Genomic DNA, 14897 nt, shown 5'->3' on the forward strand with positions numbered 1-14897 from the left:
GACATAATTATAAATCTAGAGAGGACACAGATAAAAAAAATAAAGGAGCAGAGGAACATGATGGAATCCCAACATAGGAAACAAATGGAATCCATAAAAGAAATCCAAACAGATTACCAGGAGATTAAAAACTCCATTGAAAGTTTACACAGCAGAATGAGCCAATGTGAGGACAGAATTTCAGATATAGAAGATAAGATTGCAATTAGTGAACAGGAGAAGAAAAATTTCTTTAAAACAGTAAGAGACCACGAGAAATCAATCCAGCAGCTCCCAGACGATGTAAAGAAGAATAAAATAAGACTGGTCAAAAGTCAATGAAGAAACAGGAGGGAGTGCAGACGACATAAAAAAACTGTTCACAGAAGTGATGGCAGAAAACTTCCAAAGCAGGGGAAAAGAACTTGACATACAGATAAGTGAGGCATATAGGACTCCAACTAGGCTTGATAAAAAAAAAAAATCTACACATAGGCATATAATAGTTAAGATTCCAGAAACCAAAAAGAAAAACAAAATTCTATAAGCAGAAGAGAAAAGAAACAAATCACATACAAAGGAAAGCCTATCAGAATCACAGCAGACTTCTCAAGGCAAGAAGATCTTGGAGTGATGTATTTCAAGCACTAAAGGAAAACAGCCTCCAACCCAGATTGATGTACCCTGCAAAACTATCTTTCAAAATTGATGGAGAAATAATATACTTTCATGACAAAGAGCACCTTAGGAACTTCATGAACACCAATCCAGGACTCTAAAAAATTTCAGACAATATCCTAGGAAAAAACAATGAGGATCACAACCCCAGGAAGTCCAGCAGAATGAATCCATTGGGCACGACAAGAAATTAAATCCAGAGGGGGAGAATCAAACAAAAAGAAAGAGTCATGACAAGAATAAGTCAATATGTATCAGTTTTAACCATCAAGGTTAATGGTCTCAATTCACCAATCAAAAGAAATAGACTGGCAGAATGGGTCAAGAAGCAAGATCTTGGGCCGGGAATTTAGCTCAGTGGTTTTGCCACCTGCTGCACAAGCACAAGGACCCAAGTTCGATCCCTGGTACCGAAAAAAAAGAAGCAAGATCCAACAATATGCTGCATACAAGAAATACACTTAATTCAAAAAGAAACTCATAGACTGAAAGTTAAAGGGTGGAAACCAATACTCCATGTGACAGGAACCCCAAAAAAAGCAGGAGTAGCTATCCTCCTTGCAGGTCAAGTGGATTTCAAACCCACACTGATTAAGAGAGATAAAGAAGGACACTACATCCTTGTAAAAGGAACAATCCAACAGGAAGAGATGACAATCATAAACATATATGCACCAAGCACTAGTGCACCCAACTATATTAAACAAATACTAACAGACATGAAAAATCAAATAAGCACTAATACAATAGTAGTGGGGGACCTCAATACCCCACTGTCACAAATAGATAGATCAACTAGACAAAAAATAAGCAACAAAATACTAGAACTCAATCAAGCTCTTGAACAAATGAACCTAACAGAGTGTTCCACCCCACAAAATCAGAATACACATTCTTTTCAGCTGCACACAGGTTGTTCTCCAAAGTAGAACACATACTCGCTCATAGAACATGTTTAAGTAAGTGCAAAGGAACTGAAGTTATCTCCTGTATATTATCAATAGACCATGGTGTGATGAAATTGGAGATCAATAGCAAAGGAAACCGCAAGAATTCATAAACACATGGAAATTGAACAACACACTTCTGAATAACCAATGGGTCACAGAAAAAATTAAAGAAGAAATCAGACAGTTCTTACAATTAAATGACAATGGCAATACAACATATTGGAATCTATGAGACACAATGAAAGCAGTTTTACAAGGGAAATTCATACCAGTGAATACTCATATTAGGAAAACAGAGTGAGCCCAATTAAACAACCTGATTTAACCTCAAGCTTCTACAAAAAGAAGAGCAAGACAAACCCAAAGCTCATACAAGGGAGGATATTATAAAGATCAGAGCAAAAATCAATGCAATGGAGACTAAGAGAATGATAGAAAAAAATCAATGAAATCAAGAGTTGGTTCTTTGAAAGAATAAGCAAAATTGACAAACCCTTAGCCAACCTTATCAGAAAAAGGAAAGAAATGGCTCAAATCCATGCAATTAGGAATGAAAAGGATGAAATTACAATGGACCCAGCAGAAATCCAGAGGATCATCAATACCTATTTTGAGAACCTATACACCAATAAGATGGAAAACACAGAAGAAATGGACAGATTCCTAGATACATATGAATTACCAAAGTTGAACGAAGAAGACCTAAAAATTCTAAACAACCCAATATCAATCAATGAAATTGAAAATGCAATTAAAAACTTACCAACTAAGAAAAGCCCAGGTCCTGAATGCTTCACTGCTGAATTCTACAAGACATTTAGAGAGGAACTACTGCCACTACCTTTTAAACTCTTCAGTGAAATTGAAAGGGAAGCAATACTCCCAAATTCATTCCTGGAAGCAAGCATCACCTTGATCCCCAAAGCAGAGAAAGACCCAACTGAAAAAGAGAACTATTGGCCAATCTCACTAATGAACATAGATGCAAAAATCCTTAATCAGATACTGGCAAACAGAATGCTGAAGATCATCAAGATGATCATACACCCTGACCAAGTGGGATTCATCCCAGGGATGCAGGGATGGTTCAACATACGCAAATCAATAAATGTAATACTGGCTGGGGATTTAGCTCAGTGGTTTCACCGCCTGCTGCGCAAGTGCAAGGACCCGAGTTCAATCCCCAGTACCAATAAATGTAATACACTATATCAATAGAGCCAAGGACAAAACCCACAAGATCATCTCAATAGATGCAGAAAAAAGCATCTGACAAAATCCAACACAGATTTATGATAAAAACCCTTCAAAAAATTGGAATAGACACTCTCTACCTCAATCTGATAAAAGCCATCTATGAAAAACCAACAGCCAATATCATACTAAATGGTCAAAAACTGAAATCCTTCACACTCAAATCAGGAACAAGACAAGGATGTCCACTATCACCACTCCTGTTCAATACAGTCTTGGAAACATTAGCCACACCAATTAGACAAGAGAAAGAAATAAAAGGAATAAACATAGGAAATGAAGAAGTCAAATTGTCATTATTTGCAGAGGACATGATACTCTATATGGAAGACCCCAAGAACTCCACCAAAAGTATTCTAGGCTTAATAACCAAATTCTGTAAAGTAGCTGGATACAAGGTCAACACAAAAAAATCAATAGCTTTCCTCTGCACAAACACACTCACTGAGAGAGAAATAAGGCAAATAATTCCTTTCACAATAGCATCCAAAAACCTGAAATACCTAGAAATCGACCTAACAGAAGAAATCAAAGACCTCTTCTCTGAAAACTATGGCACTCTGAAAAGAGAGATTGAAGATGATATCAGAAAATGGAAAGAGATCCCCTGCTCCTGGGTAGGAAGGATCAACATAGTGAAAATGGCCATACTTCCAAAACTGCTATATAGATTCAATGCAACCCCAATTGAAATTCCAGCAGCATACTTCACGGACCTTGAGAAAACAACCCAAATATTATTTTGGAACAAGAAGAGACCTAGCATAGCAAAAGCAATTCTAGGCAACAGGGACATGGCAACTGGAAACTATAGTTCAAAGCTACTGTGATAAAAACATCATGGTACTGGCAAAGAAACAGACCTGAGGACCAGTGGAACAGATTAGAAGATGCAGAAACATCTCCAGACATACTCAGCCACCTCATCTTTGACAAAGGAGACAAATACCCTCACTGGAGAAAAGATAGCCTCTTTAATAAATGGTGCTGGAAAAATTGGGCTTCAACTTGCCAATGGCTAAAACTAGACCTATATCTCTCACCATGCACTAAACTAAAATAAAAATGGATTAAAGATCTAAATATTAAAATAGAAATGCTGAATCAGCTGGAACAGAGCTTAGGTAGAACTCTTAAAGACATTGGTGTAGGAAAAGATTTTATGAACAAGACCTCAGTTGCCCATGAACTAGTACAAACAATCAACAAGTGGGATCTCTTCTTATTAAAAAGCTTCTGCACAGCAGGAGAAAGCACTAACAGAGTGAAAAGACAACCCACAATGTGGGAAAAAATTTTCACCTGCTCTTCCTCAGACAAAGGTTCTACTATCTCGAATCTATAAAGAAGTTAAAAAGATCAGACCTCCCAAATTTAAAGACCCAATCTGAAAATGGGCATCTGAAATGAACAGACATTTCTCACACAAAGAAGTAGAAATGGCAAATAAACATAAGAAAAAGTGTTCAACATCACTGGTCATTCAAGAGATTCAAGTGAAAACAATGCTGAGTTTCCACCTCACCCCAGAAAGAATGGCTGCTATCATGAAATCAACCAGTAACAAATGCTGGCGGCGGTGCGGGGAAAGAAGAACCCTGCTCCACTGCAGGTGAGAGTGTAGACTGGTGCAACCACTGTGGAAATCAGTATGGAGATACCTCAAAGAACTAGGACTGGAAGTCCCATTTGACCCAGCTATTCCCCTGCTGGGGATCTTCCCCAAAGAATTAAAAGAATCATACCACAGTGATGTATGTGCACCCATGTTCATAGCAGCACAATTTGTAATAGCTAAAACTTGGAAGCAGCCCAATTGCCCATCAACTGGAGACTGGATAAAGAAAATGTGGTTTTTTGGAGTACTACTCAGCCATAAAAAAGAAAAATTAGAGACATTTATAGCTAAATGGATGCACATTGAGGCGATACTCTTAAGTAAACAAGTAGGACCCACATGTGTAAATACCGAATAGTTTCTCTAGTGTGAGAAACTGAAAGTGTAAATAAGGACAAAAATGTAAAATAGATAATGTGAAATAGGAAGAAAAGAGGCCAAGGGGAAGGGGAAGTGAGAGGGGCAGGGGAAAGGAAGGAAGGGAATGGAATTAATATGAGAAAATGAAACAAAGGAAACAAAGTCTTTGTAACTAGGGAGGGATGGAGGGGTTGAAGGGAGGGCAGGGGAAGGGGGAAAAATAAGAACCAAGAGAGACTATGTAAAGGTGCAAATTTCCAATGATGAGTGTCATTATATTCTATACCTAAAATGTACCAATAAAATTTATTAAAAATAAATAAAGTGTGCAAGTGAGTGTGCATCACACAGTCTTTGCATGTTCATGGGTTAAAGTGTGCGCATGAGCATTTAAATATACATGTGTTCAAGTGTGTGTGTATTTAAGTGCACATGAGCATCTCCATGAGCATGCTGGTACTGAAGGTACATATATTCAAGTGTGTGTGTGCTTGAGTGCACATAAGTGTTTGTGTGTGCACCTCAGAGTGTGTAATGATGGTGTCTCCTATATGATATTAGAGGCTCCCATCTGCCGTTCTGTGTCTGGCCCCATAGCCACCACTGCTCCTCACCTCACCCCATACTACCTAACCCACTGAGCTGCCCCGATGTAGTCTAAAAAATCACTCACACTCTACGACCCTCAATGCAGGGACTGTCTTCTTTAACCAGCCCATGGGATAAACTGAAATAAGGAGGGGGCATGATATCCATGGCAGATGTCCCTAGACTGTAAGTCTTGTTGTCCTGGTTTGTGCAAGCCTTGGATAAGGCTCGGTGATCCCAGGCAGAAGCTAAGGCACCAACAGCCTGGCTGTACACCACATTTTCTGACTCATTTTAATCAGATAAAACATTCTAACCAATGAATCCCAGCCAGGGAGTGGGGAGGAAGTGACAGCGTTCTTGGAGCCTGTTGTCATCCAGAGACCAAGAAAGCCCATAAGTGACCCCTGCCAGGTGTTTTCCTGGTCAAGTCAGAAACACAGTCACTCATCCAGAAATAAAAAACCAAGTTCATCTGTGGACTCTCAAAGGGGCTGTTCCCTGAGGACAATTTAGCCTTTATGATGAACATTCCCTGTCTCAACATGGCTTCTGACAGGGATGATACCAGGGGTTTCAAAAGGGCAGCTCTTTCCAAAGATTCTCTAACCATCCATGGAACCCACCAGTGCAACAGACTACAAATCAAGACACCCTGCAGATACAGGGCTCTGCTGGACTCAGAGGAAAGGCCCTGTTCTTTCCTTCCAGGAGACAGAGGAGTAACTGGGTCTAGGCTCCCACAAGAGGAGCCACAGAAGAGCCTGGAACCTCTGCCAAGCCCGTGGCCACCCCACAGGACCTCCCTGTGCCTCATAAGTGCAGGGGAGTCGTCCACAAGGCTTGGGTGTACCTTTTCTACAAGCTCTTGATTTCTTCGATACAATGCTTGCTTCTCTTCAATCCACTTCATATCCTTGAAAATGGAATTGAAGTAAAGACATAAATACACAGCAGAAGAAGAGCATAAAGCCACATTCACATCATGATTGGGCAGAACAGAGAATGACACCAGTTTCTAGAACAGCTTCTCGCCGGGGATTTAGCTCAGTGGTTCCGGTGCCTGTCTCGCAAGCACAAGGACCCAGCCTTGATCCCCAGTACCAAAAAAATACAAAAAATAAAATAAAATAAAATAGCCTCTGGTGACAGTTTATGGTGCACAGAAAATGGAAACCTGGGGTCTGCTTGTCTTCCTTGAGAATCCCGTGCAGACAGCTCATGGAGGCAGCCCTGCTTCAGGAGGATGTCTCAAGGGTGTCATGTCCACCACACAGACGGCATCCAGGCCCAGATCCCCAGAGGCACAAGATACAGCATGGACATTGCAGGTCCAGGGGATCCTGACATGGGGCCAGTAGCACTCAGGCTGTGAAGGAGACCAGGGCGCAGGCGGGAGAGGATGGGACACCTAAGATGGACTCCTGTTGGCTCACACTCAGGACACACAGGCAGATGGGAAGGAGGCACGGAGGCCTCCTGATCCTGTCTGGAGGAATGAAGTGGCCTTCGTATACTCCTCCCCTTTCAAGTTCCAACCTCCCTGGCCACTTTTTTTCTTTCAGCACAAACAATAGGATGGCAGCACCTGGGACATGACCCTAAATATTAGATGACGTCTTAGGAATATTCCTGTGACATCTGAGCCAGAGCCACCACTGGTCAGCAAGGGCAGTGCATGGTATATTTCAAGTGCCATTGACAAAAGCCCATGTGCATGGTTCCCTGGAGGGCAGGTGTGTGTCAGCTAAACAGAGACAGGTGCTGCAGTGCTGAATTCTGGGATGTTAGCAATGTGGTCTAGCCATTGCTCTCAGTGTCCTTTTGTCTGTCCATCTATCAGTTAACATGTGAAGGATGCCATGGGCCTGGCACTGGGCAGGACAGAGCCCAGGGAAGCATGGCCTGGCTCTCAGAACACTCTCACAAGCTTTCCCCACCCCACACAGACATCTTCCAGCCTCGTCTCAGGCCCAGTAGGTCAGAGACTGATGCTGAGGCACTAGGCCACTGAGAACAGATGTCCCCCACGGGACCTGAAGGACCCAGAGGTGGTTGTTTACAGTAGTGTGGAAAGGGAAGCAATGACAAGCTACTGGCAAAGCATATGACCTGCACTTCGGTCCACCTTACTCTACCAGGAGCCCCAAATCAGAAAATATTGTTCCTGCCAGATGCCACTTAGGGCTTTTCCCTCTGGGATCTGCAGCAGGGGGTGTAGTACCTGAAATCCTGGCCCTGAGTCAGAGGACTAATGAAGTATGCCATGGTCAACTCTAGGAGAGGCCTTGTCCCATGGTTGGCAGATTTCTACCTCATTCACAGCTTGCCACAGAATTCCTTCTAGTGTTTAGAATTTTTTATTGCCTGTAAATATACTGTAAAGCATGCTAAAGCTACTAATTTTCAGCATGTGTTGAATAATTCTTACCCAGGTCCCTCCACCCTCCTGATGATGGAGGCTTGGCAGCTCCCAAGGGCCAGATTCCTCCAAAGATCCCCTAATGTGGGTGGAGGATGCCAGCACCCATGAGCGCTGCTGGGAGGAGCTCACCTGCCCCTGCTCTGCCAGTGCCTTCTCCAGGTCTTCTACCCGTGTCTGTGCCCTCTGCACCTCTGCTTGCAGCTGCTCACGGGTCTGTAGGACAGGAGCAAAGACACATCAAATTTTCCCTAACAGCCAGGACAGACAGACATGCTCACAGGGACACAGGCTTCAGAGGATACTGCCTCAGGTCTAGCTACTGAGAAGTGACGGTCCTCTCCTTTAATGGAATATTTTCCAAGAAAGGAAGAACTTTGAGGCTGTGTAAATGAGTGATCTCACCTAGGGCATAGCAGAAAACATCTGTGGACTAGTTCTGAGAGCTTCTTTGGTAAAACCCTCATTTACAGGGCAAAACAACTGACAAGGATGCCTGGGCCCATGTGCTGAGCCTGCTGGTGCTGGACACACTAGTATGAGGGGCTTTCTAAGACAATCTGCAGAAGCTTGCAATCATGCTGCTGCTGGCCTAGGTTCACTGCTTTTTCTTCACCTTGTACCCGTAACACCCCTGGATCCTGTCCCTTGTTTGGAGGATGAACTCCATGATTTACAAATGAGCCCCTGGCTTGAGAAGTTCCTTTTGGGCACCACCTGGGCTTTCAGCCAGGCCAAGCTGCTCCTTCTTGATTTAATTTGCTCTCTTCAGGTCCAAACCATGAACATTTTACCCTATGGGCTATCCCTTCTCTTGTTGGGTACAGTGTCTGTGGCAAATGAGCATTAGATCATTTGGTGATCCCAGGTTACAGGGTCTGAGGTCCATCACCCCAGGAGGGCAGGGTGTGGTTCATGGTGGGACCCTGGCCCCTAGTCTTAGAACAATTTAGCCCTAGGACAGAGCTCTGGTCCTTAGCCTCAGGATGACTGAGACAGAGACTGTGTCTGACAATTTCCTTTATCTTAGTATCATGCAAAATTTAAATTAAAATAAGGATTAAAGAGGAGACATTTAAATTCCCCTTTTATGCAGAGAAATTTTCTTTCCATTTCCTCTCTGGTTTTTGAACCAGAGGAGAGGAAGTGACCTCCATAGACAGGTAAGTCCCCGCCCACCAGGGGCACTGAAAGCACAGCAGGGCAAGGCTTTGCTTCAGGATTTCACAACAGGTGACCTTAGTGAAATTCCCAGAAAGCAGGAGGGGACATCCTGCCAGAAGAGCAGGGTAGTCAGGAGGCTCCCAAGAGCAGCTGGGAGGATGCATCTGGAGTATGGAGTATGAAAGATGCATCTGGAGTACCCTCGTTCTGAGAGGTCTGTCCTCTACCCAGACCACAGCCCTAAGTTGCAGAACCACCAGGTGATGATACCCCTTCCCCTGAAAAGTGGTTAGGGGAAGCAGGACTGACTGCAATGTCAGATGCCTCTGCTGTCTGTTTTTGATAACCTCTCACGTCTCCAGGAAGAGGTGTCTCCCTACATGGTACACCAGCCACAATACCTTCCCCTGGTAAGCAGAGATATGGTTGGAGCAGCAAGGGAACCCCTACCCGCCTTCCCCATGTGGCCTGGTGCTGACACTGCCCCTAGAAGCCAGAAGAGGGCGCCTGGCCATTTTCCAGCCTTTCCTGGATGCCAGCAACTAACTTGCTCTGGGCATGTCCAGAGAGAGGACAATGCTGCTCCACAAGGCAGGCCCTGAGCTCAAGATTTGTTGGATGAATGAACAATCTCAGCAAGTTAAAAAAATACTAAGCTTAAATGCTGCTCCTGATTTATCTCTGTGCTTCCCCGTTATGGGAGCTCCCTAAGGGCATTCCGGCAGGTTTGGGCAGAAGATGACTTTATTTTAAGGTTCTGCAGGCTCCGTGTAAACTGGCCACAGCCCTTGGCAGAGACAAATTTGGCTCTTCAAGGACCCTGACATTCCACCCCATACTGGCACAGCTCTGGCAAGTCCCACCTCCTGCCCGGGGATTACCCAGCTGGGGGCTCCACAAACACTGGTTTTTAATGGCTGCAGTGAGCATCATCCAGGCCTGGCAGTAACTGGGAGGGAAGGGGCTTGGCCTGAAAGTTTGGGCACACATAGTGTGCCTGCGTAGGCCACAGGGGATAAGTGGGAAGGAGCTGAGCGGGAGCTGGAACATCGTGGAATAGAAGTCATTTAGACCTTAACTTCTCGCTCTGCATCCAGTGTTCCTCCAACCTGCTCCTGCAGCAGGGCATAGGCTCGCTGCAGCGCCTGGTACTCCATGGTCAGCTGGCGGAACCGCAGCTCCGTCTCCTCCTTGGCCAGGCCCTGGATAGGCACGCAGCACCACATGCACACAGAAAGAGAAGCAACATTAGCATGAGCTCCATGCAACAGCACTGTCCTGGACAGCCAGGGTTCCTATTCTTTCCACAGAGGTAGAATGGAGGAATTTTTCTGGCAGCATGTGGGGAGGGGCATGCTTTGGAGAAGGTTCCTCTGGAGGTGACCTCTGAGCCTGAGCTGGCCACTCACTGGCAAAGGTCAACCTTGTGGATTGGCAGCCAATGGCCAGAGCCTAAGCTGGGGCTCGTACTTGCCAGTCTGGCTGCTCTGACCTATTGCAGCCATTGTTGCTGACCAGGATCTCATATGGCTCTGCTCTGCAGAAATGTGTCATGAGGAGTGTGTTGAGGTTTGTGAAAGGAGTGCAGAGCCCAGGCAACACATTTCTTCCAGGCCTGTCCATCCCAGGCCCGTCTATCCCAGGCCTGTCCATCCCAGGCTTGCTCCTGCAGTGCTATCTCCAGGATCATCCTTCTAGCTGCAATGACAACTGCAACTCCAGGGAAAGGCAGGTGCAAATTGATCTACTGCTGCCTTGGAAGAGTCACTAGGATACCAGGGTTGGGAAAGTGGGCCATGTTCCGGAGTGACCAGGTCAGAAATCCTGCCCTGGTTCTACCTCCCCATTCCCCTGCCTACTCTCTGAGGCTTGCTGGCATGGGCTTGCTGGGCTATCTCATTTCTAAGCAGGTCCATGGTTTTTGGTCCATCCTTCAGGATTGGTCAAAGCAGGCTCCATTCATGCACTTGCCACTAGACCTGATCAAGGACATGGATGCCACTCCCTGTCTATAGCCACAAGACCTGGGCCAGTCAGATCAGTCCTTGGGTGTATGTGCATGGGGGCGGGCAGCTGGTGGATTTGAAGGTGGCCATCATTCCAGCAGGAGGGAATGTCTGGCTGTCTTCATCAGAAAAAAAGCTCCTCTCAGTGTCTCAAGGGTCTGATGTGTTCTTGGCATAGGACCAACCTCCCTGCAGGATGATCCAGAACTTCCTGGAAAGCCCTTAAAGAGGGTGGGGGACCCTCTTCCAGGCCCTGCTGCAGGAGAGACTCAAGCTTGATGACAGGGAAGATGTATGACTGGGAATTGGTGGAACCAAGGAACAATCCTCAGCAACCAGGCAGCCAAGAAATGCAGAAGGTCTTTGCCACTGTGCAAAAGAATGGGCTACCAGGGCTTTGGGCTGGGGAGGCCCTCATGGGGAGCAGGGTTCACACGAGATCCTGGCCCCAATTCCACCCCACCTCATGCCCCACCCTGCCTCTATGTCTCACAAGAACTGGCAAGTCCAGGAACTACTGTGGGAGTCCCAAGTTACCTCCTCCAAGTCATCATCCGGGGTGCAAGGAGTCTGGTCTGTCCTGTCAGTTTGATAAGAGATGGAAGAGCCATCGGAAGAACCATCTTCATCATATCCAAAGAAAGTCTCCACAACAACCGGCTTCTGACCAAAATGTGACACATTAATGCTTGACCAACAGTCCTAGGCCGCTTCCCACCTTCTCTTCTTCTTGCCCAGCTCTGGGGCCTATAGCTGTGAAGCTGTCTAGCCACTGCATGGTCCCACCCTGCAATCCACTGCTGTCTTTGTCTGAAACTGCCCTTAGGGAAGCTGGGGGGCTGCCCTCCTACAGGTTGAGATGGTGGCCTAGTTGTGACCACCTCATCTTGGTTGTTCCCAGAGCTGAACTGGTGGAGAGTGGAAGGAGAAATGACTGGGATTTCCATGGATAAACGATTGCTGGACTTGACCTTCATGTATGAGGAACCAACACAGGACCAACAGTAAGCACTTCTGATATATGGTCACTTTTCCAGTCATAAATTTCTGTTGTGTTTTTACAAGAATCAGTTCTTGACAGATTAGAATAAAAACTGAAACAAAATGAGTCCTCCATGGCCTTGTTTGAGAGGCCTTGCCTTTGGGAATCCCCCAGGAGCCCCTCACTCTTCATGTTTAGTGCTGGGGTTGTAGTTCAATTATAGAGCACTTGCCTAGCACACAGAGGTCCTGAGTTCAATCCCCAGCAACTCAATAAATAAATAACAACAACAATAAACTCTTAGATTTCCTCATCCTAGGTTTAAGAAATATTATAAAATCCAAAAGCTAGCCATCTTTTTTCAGTCACTTAGGGCCCCTTCCTTGGCCAATTCTGTGAATCAGCATCTGGTTGCTGTGCCCACCAGGTCCCCCTGTTGTATATTCCACCAGAACCTTCTAAGGGAAGCTCCTCTCTGGGCCCCAGGACCACCAGCTATCCTGCAGACCACTGTCACTTGTCCCTCTTCCAAAAGCCCTTCCCAGATACGCACATCCTCTGACCTCTGACCGCTGACCAAATCAGAACTCTGGGATATTCCCCTCTTCCCCTTGACCACCAGCTGCCTCTCTGGCTGAGTGACCATCTGACACTTGCTGAATTGAGCTGTGGCCTCTCTGAGAAAGTCTTTACATGTACTCTAATCTTTTCCCAGATCCCTGCTGAAATACCCAGAAAACAGGCACACATAAGCACAAACTGAGGTTCTTTTACTGAATTTCCAGCCCCTGCTGTCTGCTCCTCTGGTCTCTGACTGTCTATCTTCAACCTTGCCTGTAGCTTGGCGTCTTCTGTCAGACCATGTCTGGGGAGGGGGGGGCAGGCCTTCTCCTGTCACTCAATGTCCAGTCAGAGGCCTGGCCTCCTGCTTTCATCCCATGTCTGTTCAGAGCCCTCGCTTCCTCCTGTCATCTCATGTCTGAGGGGAGCCTGGCCTTCTTGTGTCACCCTAATCTGGGGAGGCCTGGCTTCTTCCAGTCATACAGCTATCCTCAGTCTGGATGCCAGTTGCTCCCATCTCCCTGACACACTCTTCCTTACTCTTTCCAGGTTGTGGTAACCTCCTGATTTCCCCTCCTGCTGCTCTGCCCTGCTGATGTCATGAGATGTCTTTCTTTGCTGAAGCATCATTGGCCCCTTCATGTTCCAGCTCTTCACTGTTCAAAGGTCAATATAGCTGGAGTCCTTTACAGCCCGATTCTAGGCCTTGTTTGCAAGGCTTACTTGTCCAGTTTTTCCTTTCTCCCAGAAGCACCTGGACAGCTAGGGTAGCAGCACCTCTGGGTAATTTCCTAGTGCCCTGAAGTGATTCCAAAAAGAGGGGCCTTGGCAACCTCTTCCTTTCCTTTGAGCCTTTCTAAGTGCCAGACAAGCAAGTATCTTGGCTAAAGAGCATCTAATGGCCCATTGAAGAGCATTGAACTGTGTTTAAAAACAACACACACACATATTTTGCAGAGAGTTGAAGACAAGTTAGGTCCTTCGGGAATTTATCCAGTGACTCCCTTAATAAAAATCAGTTTATCAAAAAAGATTTTACTCCAGAGAAATTCCTTTAGGGCTTTAACTTTCTTAGGGATGCAGATCTGCTGTGTGGGGCCTATGTGGGCCGTGGACACAAGCTGTTGCAGCCCGCACAAGTAGTTGACCTCGAGAACTGGCTGCACTGCAACTTCTGGATCCAAACTCATCAGCCACAGCAGTGAAACCACCCACTTCCTCCCTGATTTGCCCAGAGACTGAGGCTGTGCACAATCTTTTTTAATAAACTGTGCCAGAACAATCAGCATTCCCGACAAACAGTTTGAGGTATAAATATAGCCACCACTTTGCGAAAAACCTTGGAGTTCATCTTCAAGATTGCTTGAGTTTAGTGTCTCCTGGATGGCAGCCCTTATGAACCCCAAATAAATATAATAATTGTTTTCAGCTACGTTGATTTGATCTGAGTTAGCAAAATTTAAAATTATAGCCAGGATATTTACTTTGAGTGCTATTTTAGTTATTTCAGAATAACAACTTTTTAGAAGTAATAAAATTATTTTCTTTTTTTTTTTCCTTTCTTTTTTTTTTTTTTTTGATACCGGGGATTGAACTCGGGTCCTTGTGCTTGCAAGGCAAGCGATGGAACCACTGAGCTAAATCCCCAGCCCCTAAAATTATTTTCTTTTCATCTCCAAAGAAAGAGAATCATTCCCAAATGTATTTCTGCAAACTCAAATTTTATGCATTCCCATACCAGTCAGCGTTCCCTCCTTTACCTTGGGGAGCTTCGCCATTTTCTTTCTTTGTTTCCGATACCTTAAAAGCTTATCACGCTCCTGCAAAAACCAGTTGGAGAGATTTTTTAAGTAGTTGAACATTTCCATCAGTTTATTCTTTTTTTTTTTTTTGGTACCGGGGATCGAACTGGGGACCTTGCGCTTGCAAGGCAGGCGCCGTAACCACTGAGCTAAATCCCCGGCCCTTGCATCAGTTTATTCTTAATGTTTCCACTTTATCATGTGGACTGGCATGGAAGTGGTCTTATGACTGGTAGATTGTCCCCACGGTCATAAACACTGGGTATTTTGCAAAGAAGGCTGGGGCTGGTGAGCCTCCATTTAGGTGGGCTCTGAGCTCCTTCACTGCCCTCCATCAACCATCAGCTTCCCTTCGGTTTGCATCTTAGGGGCAGTGGGTGGGGGCTGGTGGGAAGACCTGGGATGCTGGAGATCTGATGGCCCAGGCTTCTCCTATGCCACACAAATGGTGTCCACACTTGTGATTAGACAGGTGCTTCTGTCTACACTGCAAGGAACCATCAGCACAGAGTGGGCCCACAGACAGCCACCAC

General features: G+C 45.5%; 1 protein-coding gene across 34 annotated transcripts in view; it reads right to left on the reverse strand.

The window, feature by feature from the left end:
* Jakmip3 (Janus kinase and microtubule interacting protein 3) overlaps positions 1–14897 on the reverse strand; it is a 149374-nt gene that overhangs the window by 31764 nt on the left and 102713 nt on the right. For 18 of the 34 annotated variants that reach the window (XR_015440569.1, XR_015440566.1, XR_015440563.1 and 15 more), the window contains 5 exons: positions 14323–14382; positions 11557–11682; positions 10087–10215; positions 7982–8065; positions 6281–6343 (listed from right to left, as the gene is read on the reverse strand). Coding sequence is in view for 12 of the 34 variants with exons in the window: in XM_087185589.1 (XP_087041715.1) it covers positions 6281–6343; positions 7982–8065; positions 10087–10215; positions 11557–11682; positions 14323–14382 (462 nt within the window). In the remaining 22 variants the exon portion in view is untranslated. The remainder of the gene's footprint in view (positions 1–6280; positions 6344–7981; positions 8066–10086; positions 10216–11556; positions 11683–14322; positions 14383–14897) is intronic. The other 16 variants (XR_015440554.1, XR_015440557.1, XR_015440560.1 and 13 more) reach the window with 1 other exon arrangement.

The sequence above is a fragment of the Heterocephalus glaber genome, unplaced genomic scaffold (genome assembly GCF_053883595.1).
Source record: "Heterocephalus glaber isolate CG9 unplaced genomic scaffold, H.glaber_assembly_v1.0 deba00001497, whole genome shotgun sequence".
NCBI lineage: Eukaryota > Metazoa > Chordata > Mammalia > Rodentia > Bathyergidae > Heterocephalus > Heterocephalus glaber.